At 43.5% G+C, this 15,200-nt stretch overlaps 1 protein-coding gene across 1 annotated transcript in view; it reads right to left on the reverse strand.

Annotated features, from left to right (window-relative positions):
- Nucleotides 1-15,200, reverse strand: part of Clstn2 (calsyntenin 2) — a 597,099-nt gene that overhangs the window by 17,343 nt on the left and 564,556 nt on the right. Inside the window, exons 10-11 of the mRNA XM_085827931.1 lie at nt 6,875-7,041; nt 702-850 (exon numbers count right to left, since the gene is read on the reverse strand). Coding sequence (XP_085684057.1) covers nt 702-850; nt 6,875-7,041 — 316 coding nt within the window. The remainder of the gene's footprint in view (nt 1-701; nt 851-6,874; nt 7,042-15,200) is intronic.

Genomic DNA, 15,200 nt, shown 5'->3' on the forward strand with positions numbered 1-15,200 from the left:
TTTGGAGCTGACTCAGAGGTGTCAGCATCTAACCTTAGGCCTCTGGAGTGGGAATGCTCTTTCTATCACTCCATCAAGTATTGTTACCCAAGGGGAAATCTCTGCCAGACCCAGAAATGTAGCAGTCAGCAGACTTATCCTCTCTACCCTTGTTCCTTTCTCCCAAGTTCTTCTATCCCAGGTGGTCACTGATTCTATTTCAACCTCCTGGGAGTCTCTGGGGTTCCCTGCCTAGCAGCCATCTCTAGTAGCATCCAAACCCATCAGTAATCTTATTTCATTAGTTGAACTCTGCTCCCTGGGGACAAGAACCATGCCTTGTCTTCTCCTGTCATTCTTGTAATATTTAGCAATTCTCCAAATAAAGTTGGTTAATTTGATTGAATTTAATACATATTTGCCAAGCATCTACCATGTACAAGATACTATACCTTTATGTCAGACCATTTTAGATCTATCTGCTGGAGAATTTAGAGATAACAGGACTTTCTAGGCACCAGATTTGATAAAACACAGAAAGCTGGGTTTGAATTGGTGACATAAGGTAACATTTCCCTTAAGAAAGCAAAAGCACAGCTCCCCAAAGCATCCTCCTGTGGACAGCAGAGTTGAGGTATGTCAAGTCGCATGTGCAAAGCAACATTTTAAAGGGACCACTGTTGCCTCCTCTGCTGGGCCTAGGCTGAGTGGCTTTCACTCACTGGACTTTGGAAGAGAGTCTGAGGCGCCGGACCCCTGCTGTTGGGAATTGCCGGGAGTTGATATAGGAGACTTTCTGGAGGGCTCGGTTGATGTTCCCAATGTCATCGCCTTCCATCACGAGGATGGACTGTGAAGGGTTGAAGTGATACTGGAAGACAGAAATGGGTATCATGGGAAATATGGTCAATGGTAAGCATGGCCCTCTGAGAACTGTAAAACTCCACAAAGTGGCTACTGACGCCAGCAAAATTGTTCCCAGAATGTCTGATGAACCTCAGAGCTTTCCCTAGGAGTTCTACCGCAGGGATAGACGTTCCCGGAGACATCAGTCAAAGCTACAGGATGGAATTCTGAAAACCCAGGCACACTGTTCTTAGTAGGAAACATTTTTGTTTGGATTTACAGACAGGGTCTCACTATATAGCCCGACTGGCCTGGAATTCACTGTGTAGACCAGGCTAGCCTCAAATTCAAGAGGCCTGTGCCTCTTGAGTTCTGGGGTGTAAGAGGTAAGGCACCATGCCTATCATAGAGTTTTTGTGCTAATTTCAATCTTTTATTATTATCACCACAATCTATAATCTCCTATATATCTAGGCACATGAATGTATCTAGAGGACAAATCTTGGCAAGGGAAATTTCTAGGTCAAATACTAGTATATGCTTTTTGTCCACGCTGGCAAATTTCTGGTTCTGGAATTGTCAATGCATGCACGCATACACACACACACACACACACACACACACACACACACACACACCTTCCAGTAGAGTGCAAGTGCCTCTTCTCTAGCTGCAGTCATCTGTATGCTGTCAACCTTTGGGAGCTTGGCCAGACTTATAGGTAATAAAGGCCATTTTACTCTAGTTTTAATTCCTATTTCTCTTACTACACAGGATGTTGAACATATGTTTTAATAGGTTTAAGAAAAACTATCCATTTACTTTCCCCTGACCTGACTCAATGTCTTCATAGTGATGCTCTCGTTCTGTGTCTGGGGATGGATGTGCCATTTTTTGGTGACATTGAACCATGTGAGTCACTTGCAAGGTGGTTCTAGTCAACTGATAGCTACTATATAAATGTTTTATTGTTGCTTGTCCCTTGAAGTACCTATCTTTCTCATGTAGGTTCCACTAGCATTGTGTCCTTTTTTCTGGTTGCACTTCCCAAATAGTAGCATGATTTCCTGTCACACTGATAAGGGCTTTTCTCACTGAACATAGGGATCCTTACCAATCCCTTCATCCCAGAACCTAGCCCCAGGGATCTGAAAACTCCATTTAGATGGGTAAATAAATGGTCCACCAAGCATCCATTTTACTCAGTACCATTTCACAGGTCTACCTAGTCTACCCAGGGCCAACTCCTTCCTATTCATCAGAGGGCATCACCACACTGCCAAACCCTGCTTCACCCCTCTACCCCTTCCTGGAGTCCATAGAAGTGATACTTCCTGCCTCCCTTGTGCCATGTGTTCCAAGGCCACATGACCATACCCAACCAATGAGATGTGAGCAGAAGTGAGGTATGATGAGTTGTGCCAAGCCCTGTGGGGTTCTCTAGTCTTGTTCTTCTACTTCAGTGACCCTCAGCCTATACATAGGAACTCTATTTCATGTCCCCTACTGAATAGAAGAGAGAAACATTTCTATGCGCCAATCGACTGAGTCTGGGAAGTTAATACCACAATAGGTCAACATGTCTGGAGGATGAAGAAGTCAGCCCTTCCCAGCCATGCTTCTTCTCTGAGGCTATGGAGCATGTCTGAGGGATCACAACATGTGGGATTGTCATCTGTCAAAGTACAACTTCGGATGGTTAGTTCCTCTTTCTGGACTTCATTTCCTCATTTAAAACATGAAGAAATGAATATCTATCTGTCCGAAGTTTAAATGAGGATGTATATACTATATATGAAACGCTTGGCTCCAGAAGCACTTGAGATTTTATATTTGTTTTCTTTTAGATTTGAAATATCTGCACATATATGTAATGAGATGTTGTAGGGCTACGTACTAAATTCATTTGGGGTTTACACATACCTCATATACACAGTCTGAATATTATATATAATATGGTTTAGTGTGCCTGAGGTTTGACTGGAGCCTGTCACAGGAGATTAAGTGTGACTTTCCATTTGTACTCGCTTACCAGTGCTTATGAAGGTTTGTATTTTGGAACTTTAGATTAAGGATGTCTGTCTACCTGATAAAAATTCCTGTATTTACAATGTGAAAACTTGGGCTATAATCCCCAGTGCTGTAGTAAGCCCATCTTGGTGAGTCTTTGCTGCTGAAGCCACTGTGTCTTTGTTGCCTTCCCCATGGTCTAGCTACTTCCTGTTTCTCACACCCCTGGGTAGGATCTCTCTCAGCTGTGAGCATAGCTCCCTCTGTCCATGAGCATAGCTCCCATGTTCTAGATTTAGGAGGGCCCAGGATCACGTTTCACAGCCAGTCATTGGGTGTGTCTCTAGCCACAGATAATTCTACTCAGGATGCTCATCTCTGAAACCAACACACACCGGTGGGTCACAATCAGATGGGAGACATTTTTCAAGTTATCCATTCTAGATCCGAGAAGATTTAAGGTCATCCTTCTAAAAACACTACTCAGAACTCTCGTCTGCTCTTCACGGTGGCAGTGGTGTTTTGCACAGACCTGTGGTGCTGCTGATGTGTGGGTGAGAACCTCAAGGACATGCTTACTAGTTTCCCTCAGCTTTCTCACAGCATCTAGGGCAGCAGTAGTATGAAGATGTGGAGAACTGCAGAGTAAGCTAAGGTTTGAGCCTGGTATGATGGGAGGATAAGAAGATCAGCACTGGTCCTCAACCTTTCTAATGATACAACCCTTTGATACAGTTTCTCATATTGTGGTGACCCCCAACCATAAAACTGCTTTTGTTGCTACTTCATGACTGTAATTTTGTTCCTCTTATGAATCATAATATAAATATCTGTGTTTTCTGATGGTCTTAGGTGACCCCTCTGAAAGGGTCTTTTGAGAACTACTGTTCTAGAAAGATGACCTGGAAGCATTTCTAGGCAATGAGCAGAGCACAGGTCTTCACTGAATCCTCTTAGCAAAAGCATAGGTTAGCCAATGTGTTGGATTTCCAGTTAACACCCTAGACTGGACTCAGGAATATCCTTCTGACCAAAGGGGATGAAGATGGTACTAAGCCCAGCTGTCAGTATGATTCCTGTAGGATCAATAAAAGCCTAGATGGGTTCTCATATTTTTCCAGCTGCAGTATTCCATGCTCTGAGAATATGTCTGTGGTTATGTGCATCCAGGAATGTACATGCTCCACAGGAAGATAAATGGAGCAAAGAGCGGGTACTGGGCCTTGTGAGTGGAGACATTCCTTCAGCAAGTGATACCTCACTTCTTTCTAAGTCAGTCACACAGAAGGGGGCTAGTCACTGGCAAATCAAATGAGAGTCACTCAGAAATGATGGGTGGGCGACACACGGGGACAGAAGGAAGTTAGTTTTAATAATGGTCAAGGCCATCTTTTAATCAGAGTTGCTAGTGTAGAGGAAAGAACATGGACTTATTTTGGACAAGTCCCCAAGCCCCAGTCCCCTTGCTTTTGAAATGAGGTCATAATATTTAATTTGTTTTGAGGAGCAGAGATAATGAACATAAAATAGCCCCCAGTGAGTGCTGTGTAAACTGTGTGTCTTATGAACTTCTCTCACAGACCTTGAGCTCTCACAAGCCATGCCTTAGGGATAGGGAAGGATTTGTGGTGACCTGGGTAAGAGCAGGTGGGTCGCTGAGAAGCCTCCCCGCAGAACCCTCTCATTTGTGTGACACTTTTCTTAGCACCTTGCCTTTCCACAGGCTAGGACTACTCTGTAGAAATCGCTTTGGTTCTTAATTTATAATTCACAGATTGCCTGGCTGTTAAGTCTAGCATCTCTGCTTTATTTGTCAAGCCTGGAATTCTGCAACGGTGGCCCCTGGGGATGGTTCAAAGCAGAGCACACATTCCGAGGCAGGTAGTGAGCTGGAGTGAGAAAGAGAGGGTTGGAGGTTGGATCTCCATAGTACTGGGTAGATAATAGCCCAAGGAAATAACACATGATAATTAGACCAGCTTTTCCAGTATAAAGTGGTCTGTATGCTTCCTCCAATGATATGTGATTAACATGCACGTATGTATATGTCATGCTAAACAATATCTGGAAAGTTAATACTGCCTAAGTGTGCCTTCTGTATTCCTTATATGTTCTCATTCTGACTCAATGTCCAGTGTAGACACCTTAAACTCTACATACATACATACATACATACATACATACATACATACATACATATGGACTGACAGACAGACATATGTAACACAAGATTATTCCCTCTTACTTGAGCTTCCAATGGCTCTTAGTGGCTGATAGGTAAGAAGTATATCTCTAAATCCATCTAGGAGTCTCCACCGAGCTCTTCCGTCCCCACTTTTGTGCCACTGTTTGGGTGCCCACAAGACTGGCCTTGAGGTTCCTGTGCCTTTCTGCAAGGCTCCTTTGCTATCTATCGTTCAGATTCCCAAGTCTGCTTGGAATGCTCGGCCTCTCCAATCCCCTTCTTTCCCCAGGTACAGCCCTGCCTGTTCTGACACATTCTCTCCTCTGGGAGCCTTGCCCTGGAGGCCATTCACCCTGAATTGGGAGCTCTGAAGTGGGACTGCCTAGATTCCAATTCTTGCTCAGTCCATTACTAACCTAAGGGTTTCTCGAGCATCCTTTATCCTTCAGTTCTCAGTACCTCACTGAGAACCTCATGGGAGTATTGTCAATGGGAAGAGGTAATTGAGAAGAATAATGGTCATAAAGCCTTCAGGACAAGCAGTGCCTGCCTCTCAGAGGCTTTCAGGAATTGTCAGTGCTCACTGTCAAGTAGCAGGTCCCCTAGCAGGTTTATTCATCAGTAGGGCCACTGAGTTATCTGAGGACAACAAGCCATGAACATCCACCTCTAAGGACCTGAGGAACTGTTCTTGTCTCCAGGACACTACTAGTACCCTTCCTATACCCAAGACATGATGTTTGCTGAGGTGGTCACATTTTAATGAACATCATAGGTGCTCAGACCAGCAAGCACTGCTTGGATACCCAGGGCCAGAATCTTCAAGCATCAGGACCCTGTTAGGAGCAGGTTCTGCTGGAAAGTGAGCTGCTGGCTAGGAAATGCAACCCCATGGTAGGATGGCAAGGCAGGGCCATGGCAGACTGGGTACAGATGGGCATCAGGTGACAGTCCTCTGATGTTGTTACTGTCCTTTGGGAAATGGCCAAGGGAGAAACAACTATGAATTTTGGGGACCCAAGGAGCTGTCCTGGTCTTCAGGATACAGAGGGTGGGACAACCTGACTTCCATAAAGTGATTTGGGACTTCCCTTCTCAGATGGGGGCCTTAGATGGGACTGATGCTTCTCTTTATTCAGGGGTGTAGGACCAGCAAGAGCTTCTTATAGCCCTGTGAGGCCAGAGGGTAACCGTGCCTGGGGCAGAGAAGCTTGCTGGGGCCATAGCTGCCTCTCCTCCTGCCTCCCAGGAGATATTTTCCTAAGGACACAGCTCTGATTTCCCAAGTCACTTGTATATTTTTGTTTCACACAAGCAATAAAAATCACGCATCTTTTCATGTTCCTCCTGACTTCCAGATATTGCTTGGAGGGGAATTGGTTTCACTTTAACAATTTAAGACCCGGTGGCTGTCATATCTATTTTCCAATTCTACCTCATGTCTGTCTTCTCTCTCTTTCCTCATTTTGGAGTCGTAATGTTTTTGTTTACTTTTTATGTTTCTGAAATGTATTCTTGCGTGCCACTTTAGTGCCTTTAGGCAAATGAATAGCAAAGCAACCAACCAATCTACAGACAAATGAAGCTTCATACCTCCCTCCAGGCAGACATGGGATGGCTTCAATTGTCTATTCCAAAGCACCCGATCTAGAAGTCTCAGGAGCTGACATCAGAAGCCCATTCTGGAAGTCATGGTCACACTACCTGTTCCCTGTTAACGTGTGGCCACACCTAAACCGAGGCACCAATTCTGTGAGGCTTCTCTGGGAATAACTATCTCTTGGCATGCTTAGGTCTTGGTTAGCCTTCAACTCGTGAGTCAGTGGTTAGAGAAAGTACTGGTGCCTTCCTTACCTTTATCCCTCGCCCAAGGCTTTCCAAGGAATTAATATCCAGCCCTTCCTTGCAGGCCTGCAAACAAGAAATCACCTTCTGGCTTTCCATTTTGCCAGGACGGATTGTGAGACTGGCAAGGCTGCCATGGAAAAATTGTGCAAACCGTGGTTTGGCCACTTCGCCTCCTGTAAGAACAAGAAATATTGTCATCTGCCTTGAGGATATTAGGTAGGAAGGACCAACGCAAAGTACCCTCTGCCCATAGAGCCAAAATCACTCACACTGCCTGTGAATTCTTTAAATCTAAGAGATAAAAACACGCCTCTCTCTCTCCCTCTCTCTCTCTCTCTCTCTCTCTCTCTCTGTCTCTGTCTCTGTCTCTCTCTCTCTCTCTGTCTCTCTCTGTCTCTCTCTCTCTCTCTCTCTGTGTGTGTGTGTGTGTGTGTGTGTGTATGCATGCATGTGTGATGAGCACTACGGGAGCTTGGGTCTCTTACCATGCCCACATATGGTTCCAAATACTCATATTGCAGCCTCAGTAGAACTCATTCCCATCTCCTTCCTGGTCTCCAAGCCAGGCTTCCCTTGAGGTCTGCTTATAGCCCATCTCACCCAGATAGCCTTTCCTGGTATCTTTTTAAATTACAGCCACCCTCTTTATCTTTGGGAGGATTACATGGACAGATCTAGCCTGGTTCTTGCTTGATTTTTTTCATTCAAAAAGGAAATAGGATGTGGAGGGACGATGGACCAGGCCCCCATCATGATAGCTAAAAGGAAAAGTTCTGAAAACTCCTTAAGCCCCATGCCTCACAGGACACCTTTGTGCCTCCTAGCTCTGGTAGGGTGTCTCACTCTGCACAGTGGCTCCTGCCGCTTCTGTGCTTGATGCTGCCTGAGGCTTGAGAACAGACTATGCTTGCTTGTGAGTGGCTTCCCCAGTTCCCCAAAGGGCAGCTTTCCAGCAAGTGGCACTGTGGTACCCTTGTTGCTGGGGTGTGCCAGCAAAGTCCCCTGGGTAGTGGATGCTCCTTTGGCACACAGTTATTATGTTTCTTAGTGTGTTTGGAATGCCTTCAAATCCTTTGATACCCCATTTCTTTCTGCTTTCCTATTGAAATTATGGAACTCTCCCTATTCAATCACCCTTGCCAACTTACCGTAACATGGCTCTTTATACTGCCTAGATATGGGCTTGCCTGGGTTCACCCTCACACCTGTGGCTCTTACACTTGTTCACCCCCAGCCTGTCCTCCCTGTCCCCCAGATTAGGCAGATTTCACCATTTTTTTCAAGGTCTCTTAGATTCCCTGTCAATGCTACTTTCTCAGACTTTATTGAGTTCCTGCTTCCTAGGCCCTGTCCCAGCCCTGAGTCCCACTGTGCTCCAGGCTTGGGGCTTGGATCACTGTTCGTTGGTTTTATTGTAGCCTCTTCCACCTGGCATTGCTGGTAAATTGTTTGCATGTATGTGTTGTCTTCAGTAGCTTAAATGGTTATTATTTTAACCACTGGCAAATCTTTAAAGAAGATAAACTGGTGCCTAGTACTTGGTCTGACCCCCCTAGAGATTTTTATTTAATTGGTATGAGTTTTAAAAGCTTGTTGGGTAAAGCAGATGGGAAGGCAAGGTTAAGAAGCACTGAGCAGCACTGAGCAGCGAGCTTCTCCACATTGGTCCTTTTGCATACTCCTTATGCGGTCTCTCTCCTTGATGCTACCCGCAGGCTTGCTCTTTGCAAGCTGCTATAATTTATTAGTTTAAGCCTCTCTTTCCTGGATAGCAAGGATCACTCATGCATTATTCATTTTAATGAAGACAATACTGAGCAAGTAAGTATTAGGGGCTGAGGGTGCACCAGACACTGTGCATAAGTTGACTCATTTATTCTTCTCAAGAACACTTGGCCTCTCGTGTCCTCTTGGCATGCTATACTCTGCCTGGCACACAGCAGACACTTTATAATTGCCCGTTGAATTGGAGGAGACGATGCACTGCATCCCATCAGAGTCATCATGGGCACTGAGGCTCTCTCTCACCCTTTCCTTCTTGCTAAGGCAGCCCCTAGGTCTTGGGTGTGGATGGACTAGAGGGATAGAGTCTAAGCAAATTTTATTATACCATCATTGCTCCAGTGATGGATTCAGGGGTGGGTCTGGGGCCAAGTACCAAAATGAAGCCAATCAGTACCTGGCATTCAAAAAGCTATAATTATGGTTCCAGAATATGCATGGGCCCAAATTTAGGCTACCATCGTAAGAGATGATGACTGGTGGCTTACACATAAAAGCTTCTATTTTGCTCTCTTCCGGTCAGAAAAGCATCGGGGTAGCTAGGGCACAGGGTCGGCTGACACTCGCCAGCTACCCAAAACACCCGCCACAGGATCTTAAGACTTCTGGTGAGTGGAACAGAGCTTCTGCTCCAATCCAATTGCGCGCGGGACCTGAGACTGCATTAGTTAGGGAAGCAGAAACCGGCCAGAGTAGGGCCACAGGCCTCATCCGGCCAGATCAGCACCGGGGTAGCAGGAGCGCAGGGTTGCCTGACACCCGCCAGCTACCCACGACCCCCGCCACAGGATTTTGGGACTGCTGGTGAGCGGAACACAGCTTCTGTTCCAGTCCAATCACGCGGGACCTGAGACTGCTCTGGTTGGGGAGAGAGAAATCCGGCCTACATAGGGCCACAAGCCTCTTCCGGTCAGAAAAGCACCGGGGCAGCTGGGGCGCAGGGTCGGCTGACACTCACCAGCTACCCACAACACCCACCACAGGATCTTAAGACTTCTGGAGAGTGGAACACAGCTTCTGCTCCAATCCAATTGCACGCGGGACCAGAGACTGCATTAGTTAGGGAAGCAGAAAAACGGCCTGTGTAGGACCACAGGCCTCTTCCGGCTGGACCAGCACCGGGGTACCGTCAGCTACCCACGACCCCCGCCGCAGGATTTAGAGACTGCTGGTGAGTGGAACACAGCTTCTGCTCCAATCTTTAAACAGTGACAACGATAACAACTAACCCCAGAGATTACCAGATGGCGAAAGGTAAACTTAATAATCTTACTAACAGAAACCAAGACCACTCACCATCATCAGAACCCAGCACCCCTACTTCGCCCAGTCCAGGGCACCCCAACACACCGGAAAAGCTAGACACGGATTTAAAAGCATATCTCCTGATGATGATAGAGAACTTCAAGAAGGACTTTAATAACACACTTAAAGAAATGCAGGAGAACACTGCTAAACAGGCAGAAGACAATAAAGAGAAAGCACAAAAATCCCTTAAAGAATTGCAGGAGAACACTGCTAAAGAGTTACAAATCCTTAAAGAAAAACACGATAACATAATCAAACAGGTAGAAGTCCTTACAGAAAAACAGGAAAACACATCCAAACAGATGATGGAAATGAACAAAACCATACTAGACCTAAAAAGGGAAGTAGACACAATAAAGAAAACCCAAAATGAGGCAACACTGGAGATAGAAACCCTAGGAAAGAAATCTGGAACCATAGATACGAGCATCAGCAACAGAATACAAGAGATGGAAGAGAGAATCTCAGGTGCAGAAGATTCCATAGAGAACATCGGCACAACAATCAAGGAAAATGTAAAATGCAAAAAGATCCTAACTCAAAACATCCAAGAAATACAGGACGCAATGAGAAGACCAAACCTACGGATAATAGGAGTGGATGAGAATGAAGATTTTCAACTCAAAGGACCAGCAAACATCTTCAACAAAATTATAGAAGAAAACTTCCCAAATCTAAAGAAAGAGATCCCCATGAACATACAAGAAGCCTACAGAACTCCAAATAGACTGGACCAGAAAAGAAATACCTCCCGACACATAATAATCAGAGCAACAAATGCTCTAAATAAAGATAGAATACTAAAAGCAGTAAGAGAAAAAGGCCAAGTAACATATAAAGGCAAGCCTATCAGAATTACACCAGATTTTTCACCAGAGACTATGAAAGCCAGAAGATCCTGGACGGATGTTATACAGACACTAAAAGAACACAAATTCCAGCCCAGGCTACTATACCCAGCCAAACTCTCAATTAACATAGAAGGAGAAACCAAAGTATTCCATGACAAAACCAAATTCACACATTATCTCTCCACGAATCCAGCCCTTCAAAGGATAATAACAGAAAAAAACCAATACAAGGACAGGAACCACGCCCTAGAAACAACAAGAAGGTAATCCCTCAACAAACCTAAAAGAAGACAGCCACAAGAACAAAATGCCAACTTTAACAACAAAAATAACAGGAAACAACAATTACTTTTCCTTAATATCTCTTAATATCAATGGACTCAACTCCCCTATAAAAAGACATAGACTAACAAACTGGCTACACAAACAAGACCCAACATTTTGCTGCTTACAGGAAACTCATCTCAGAGAAAAGGATAGACACTACCTCAGAATGAAAGGCTGGAAAACAATTTTCCAAGCAAATGGCATGAAGAAACAAGCTGGAGTAGCCATTCTAATATCTGATAAGATTGACTTCCAACTCAAAGTCATTAAAAAAGACAGGGAGGGACACTTCATACTCATCAAAGGTAAAATCCTCCAAGAGGAACTATCAATCCTGAATATCTATGCTCCAAATACAAAGGCAGCCACATTCATTAAAGAAACTTTAGTAAAGCTCAAAGCACACATTGCACCTCATACAATAATAGTGGGAGACTTCAACACACCACTTTCACCAATGGACAGATCATGGAAACAGAAACTAAACAGGGACACAGAGAAACTAAGAGAAATTATGAATCAAATGGATCTGGCAGATATCTACAGAACATTCTATCCTAAAACAAAAGGATATACCTTCTTCTCAGCACCTCATGGTACCTTCTCCAAAATTGACCACATAATTGGTCACAAAGCAGGCCTCAACAGATATAAAAATATTGAAATTGTCCCATGCATCCTATCAGATCACCATGGACTAAGGCTGATCTTCAATAACAAAATAAATAATAGAAAGCCAACCTTCACGTGGAAACTGAACAACACTCTTCTCAATGATACCTTGGTCAAGGAAGGAATAAAGAAAGAAATTAAGGACTTTTTAGAGTTCAATGAAAATGAAGCCACAACATACCCAAACTTATGGGACGCAATGAAAGCATTTCTAAGAGGAAAACTCATAGCTCTGAGTGCCTCCAAAAGGAAACTAGAGAGATCACACATTAGCAGCTTGACAACACACCTAAAAGCACTAGAACAAAAGGAAGCAAATTCACCCAAGAGGAGTAGACGGCAGGAAATAATCAAACTCAGGGGTGAAATCAACCAAGTGGAAACAAGAAAAACTATTCAAAGAATCAACCAATCAAGGAGCTGGTTCTTTGAGAAAATCAACAAGATAGATAAACACTTAGCCAGACTCACTAGAGGGCACAGGGAAAGCATCCTAATTAACAAAATCAGAAATGAAAAAGGAGACATAACAACAGATCCTGAAGACATCCAAAACACCATCAGATCCTTCTACCAAAGGCTATACTCAACAAAACTGGAGAACCTGGATGAAATGGAGAAGTTCCTAGACAGATACCAGGTACCAAAGTTGAATCAAGATCAGGTTAATGATCTAAACAGCCCTATATCCCCCAAAGAAATAGAAGCAGTCATTAATAGTCTCCCAACTAAAAAAAGCCCAGGACCAGATGGGTTTAGTGCAGAGTTCTATCAGACCTTCAAAGAAGATCTAATCCCAGTTCTTCACAAACTATTCCACAAAATAGAAACAGAAGGTACTCTACCCAACTCATTCTATGAAGCCACAATTACTCTGATACCTAAACCACAAAAAGACCCAACAAAGATAGAAAACTTCAGAGCAATATCCCTTATGAATATTGATGCAAAAATCCTCAATAAAGTTCTTGCTAACCGAATCCAAGAACACATCAAAAGAATCATCCATCCTGACCAAGTAGGTTTCATCCCAGGGATGCAGGGATGGTTCAATATACGGAAATCCATCAATGTAATCCAGTATATAAACAAACTCAAAGACAAAAACCACATGGTCATCTCGTTAGATGCGGAAAAAGCATTTGACAAGATCCAACACCCATTCATGATAAAAGTCTTGGAAAGATCAGGAATTCAAGGCCCATACCTAAACATGATAAAAGCAATCTACAGCAAACCAGTAGCCAACATCAAAGTAAATGGTGAGAAGCTTGAAGCAATCCCTCTAAAATCAGGGACTAGACAAGGCTGTCCACTTTCTCCATACCTATTCAACATTGTACTTGAAGTCCTAGCCAGAGCAATTCGACAACAAAAGGAGATCAAAGGGATACAAATTGGAAAAGATGAAGTCAAAATATCACTCTTTGCAGATGATATGATAGTATATATAAGTGACCCTAAAAATTCCACCAGAGAACTCCTAAGCCTGATAAACAGCTTCGGTGAAGTAGCTGGATATAAAATTAACTCAAACAAATCAATGGCCTTTCTCTACACAAAGAATAAACAGGCTGAGAAAGAAATTAGGGAAACAACACCCTTCTCAATAGTCACAAATAATATAAAATATCTTGGCGTGACTCTAACTAAGGAAGTGAAAGATCTGTATAATAAAACTTCAAGTCTCTGAAGAAAGAAATTCTAGAAGATCTCAGAAGATGGAAAGATCTCCCATGCTCATGGATTGGCAGGATCAACATTGTAAAAATGGCTATCTTGCCAAAAGCAATCTACAGATTCAATGCAATCCCCATCAAAATTCCAAATCAATTCTTCAACGAATTAGAAAGTGCAATCTGCAAATTCATCTGGAATAACAAAAAACCTAGGATAGCAAAAACTCTTCTCAAGGATAAAAGAACCTCTGGTGGAATCACCATGCCGGACCTAAAGCTCTACTACAGAGCAATTGTGATAAAAACTGCTTGGTACTGGTATAGTGACAGACAAATAGACCAATGGAATAGAATTGAAGACCCAGAAATGAACCCACACACCTACGGTCACTTGATCTTCGACAAGGGAGCTAAAAACATCCAGTGGAAGAAAGACAGCATTTTCAACAAAAGGTGCTGGCACAACTGGTTGTTAACATGTAGAAGAATGCGAATCGATCCATTCCTGTCTCCTTGTACTAAGGTCAAGTCTAAGTGGATCAAGGAACTTCACATAAAACCAGAGACACTGAAACTTATAGAGGAGAAAGTGGGGAAAAGCCTTGAAGATATGGGCACAGGGGAAAAATTCCTGAATAAAACAGTAATGGCTTGTGCTGTAAGATCGAGAATTGACAAGTGGGACCTCATGAAACTACAAAGCTTCTGCAAGGCTAAAGACACCATCAATAAGACAAAAAAAACCACCAACAGATTGGGAAAGGATCTTCACCTATCCTAAATCAGATAAGGGACTAATATCCAATATATATAAAGAACTCAAGAAGGTGGACTCCAGAAAGTCAAATAACCCCATTAAAAAATGGGGCTCAGAACTGAACAAAGAATTCTCACCTGAAGAATACCGAATGGCAGAGAAGCACCTGAAAAAATGTTCAACATCCTTAATCATCAGGGAAATGCAAATCAAAACAACCCTGAGATTCCACCTCACACCAGTCAGAATGGCTAAGATCAAAAATTCAGGTGACAGCAGATGCTGGCGAGGATGTGGAGAAAGAGGAACACTCCTCCATTGTTGGTGGGATTGCAAGCTTGTACAACCACTCTGGAAATCAGTCTGGCGGTTCCTCAGAAAATTGGACATAGTACTACCGGAGGATCCAGCAATACCTCTCCTGGGCATATATCCAGAAGATGTCCCAACCGGTAAAAAGGACACATGCTCCACTATGTTCATAGCAGCCCTATTTATAATAGCTAGAAGCTGGAAAGAACCCAGATGTCCCTCAACAGAGGAATGGATACAGAAATTATGGTACATTTACACAATGGAGTACTACTCAGCTATTAAAAAGAATGAATTTATGAAATTCCTAGCCAAATGGATGGACCTGGAGGGCATCATCTTGAGTGAAGTAACACAATCACAAAAGAACTCACACAATATGTATTCACTGATAAGTGGATATTAGCCCAAAACTTAGGATACCCAAGATATAAGATACAATTTGCTAAACGCATGAAACTCAAGAAGAATGAAGACCAAAGTGTGGACACTGTGCCCCTTCTTAGAATTGGGAACAAAACACCCAGGGAAGGAGTTACAGAGACAAAGTTCGTAGCTGTGATGAAAGGATGGACCATTTAGAGACTGCTGTATCCAGGGATCCATCCCATAATCAGCTTCTAAACGCTGACACCATTGCATAC

The sequence above is a fragment of the Mus caroli genome, unplaced genomic scaffold (genome assembly GCF_978045245.1).
Source record: "Mus caroli unplaced genomic scaffold, Mus_caroli_1 scaffold_11, whole genome shotgun sequence".
NCBI classification, from domain to species: domain Eukaryota; kingdom Metazoa; phylum Chordata; class Mammalia; order Rodentia; family Muridae; genus Mus; species Mus caroli.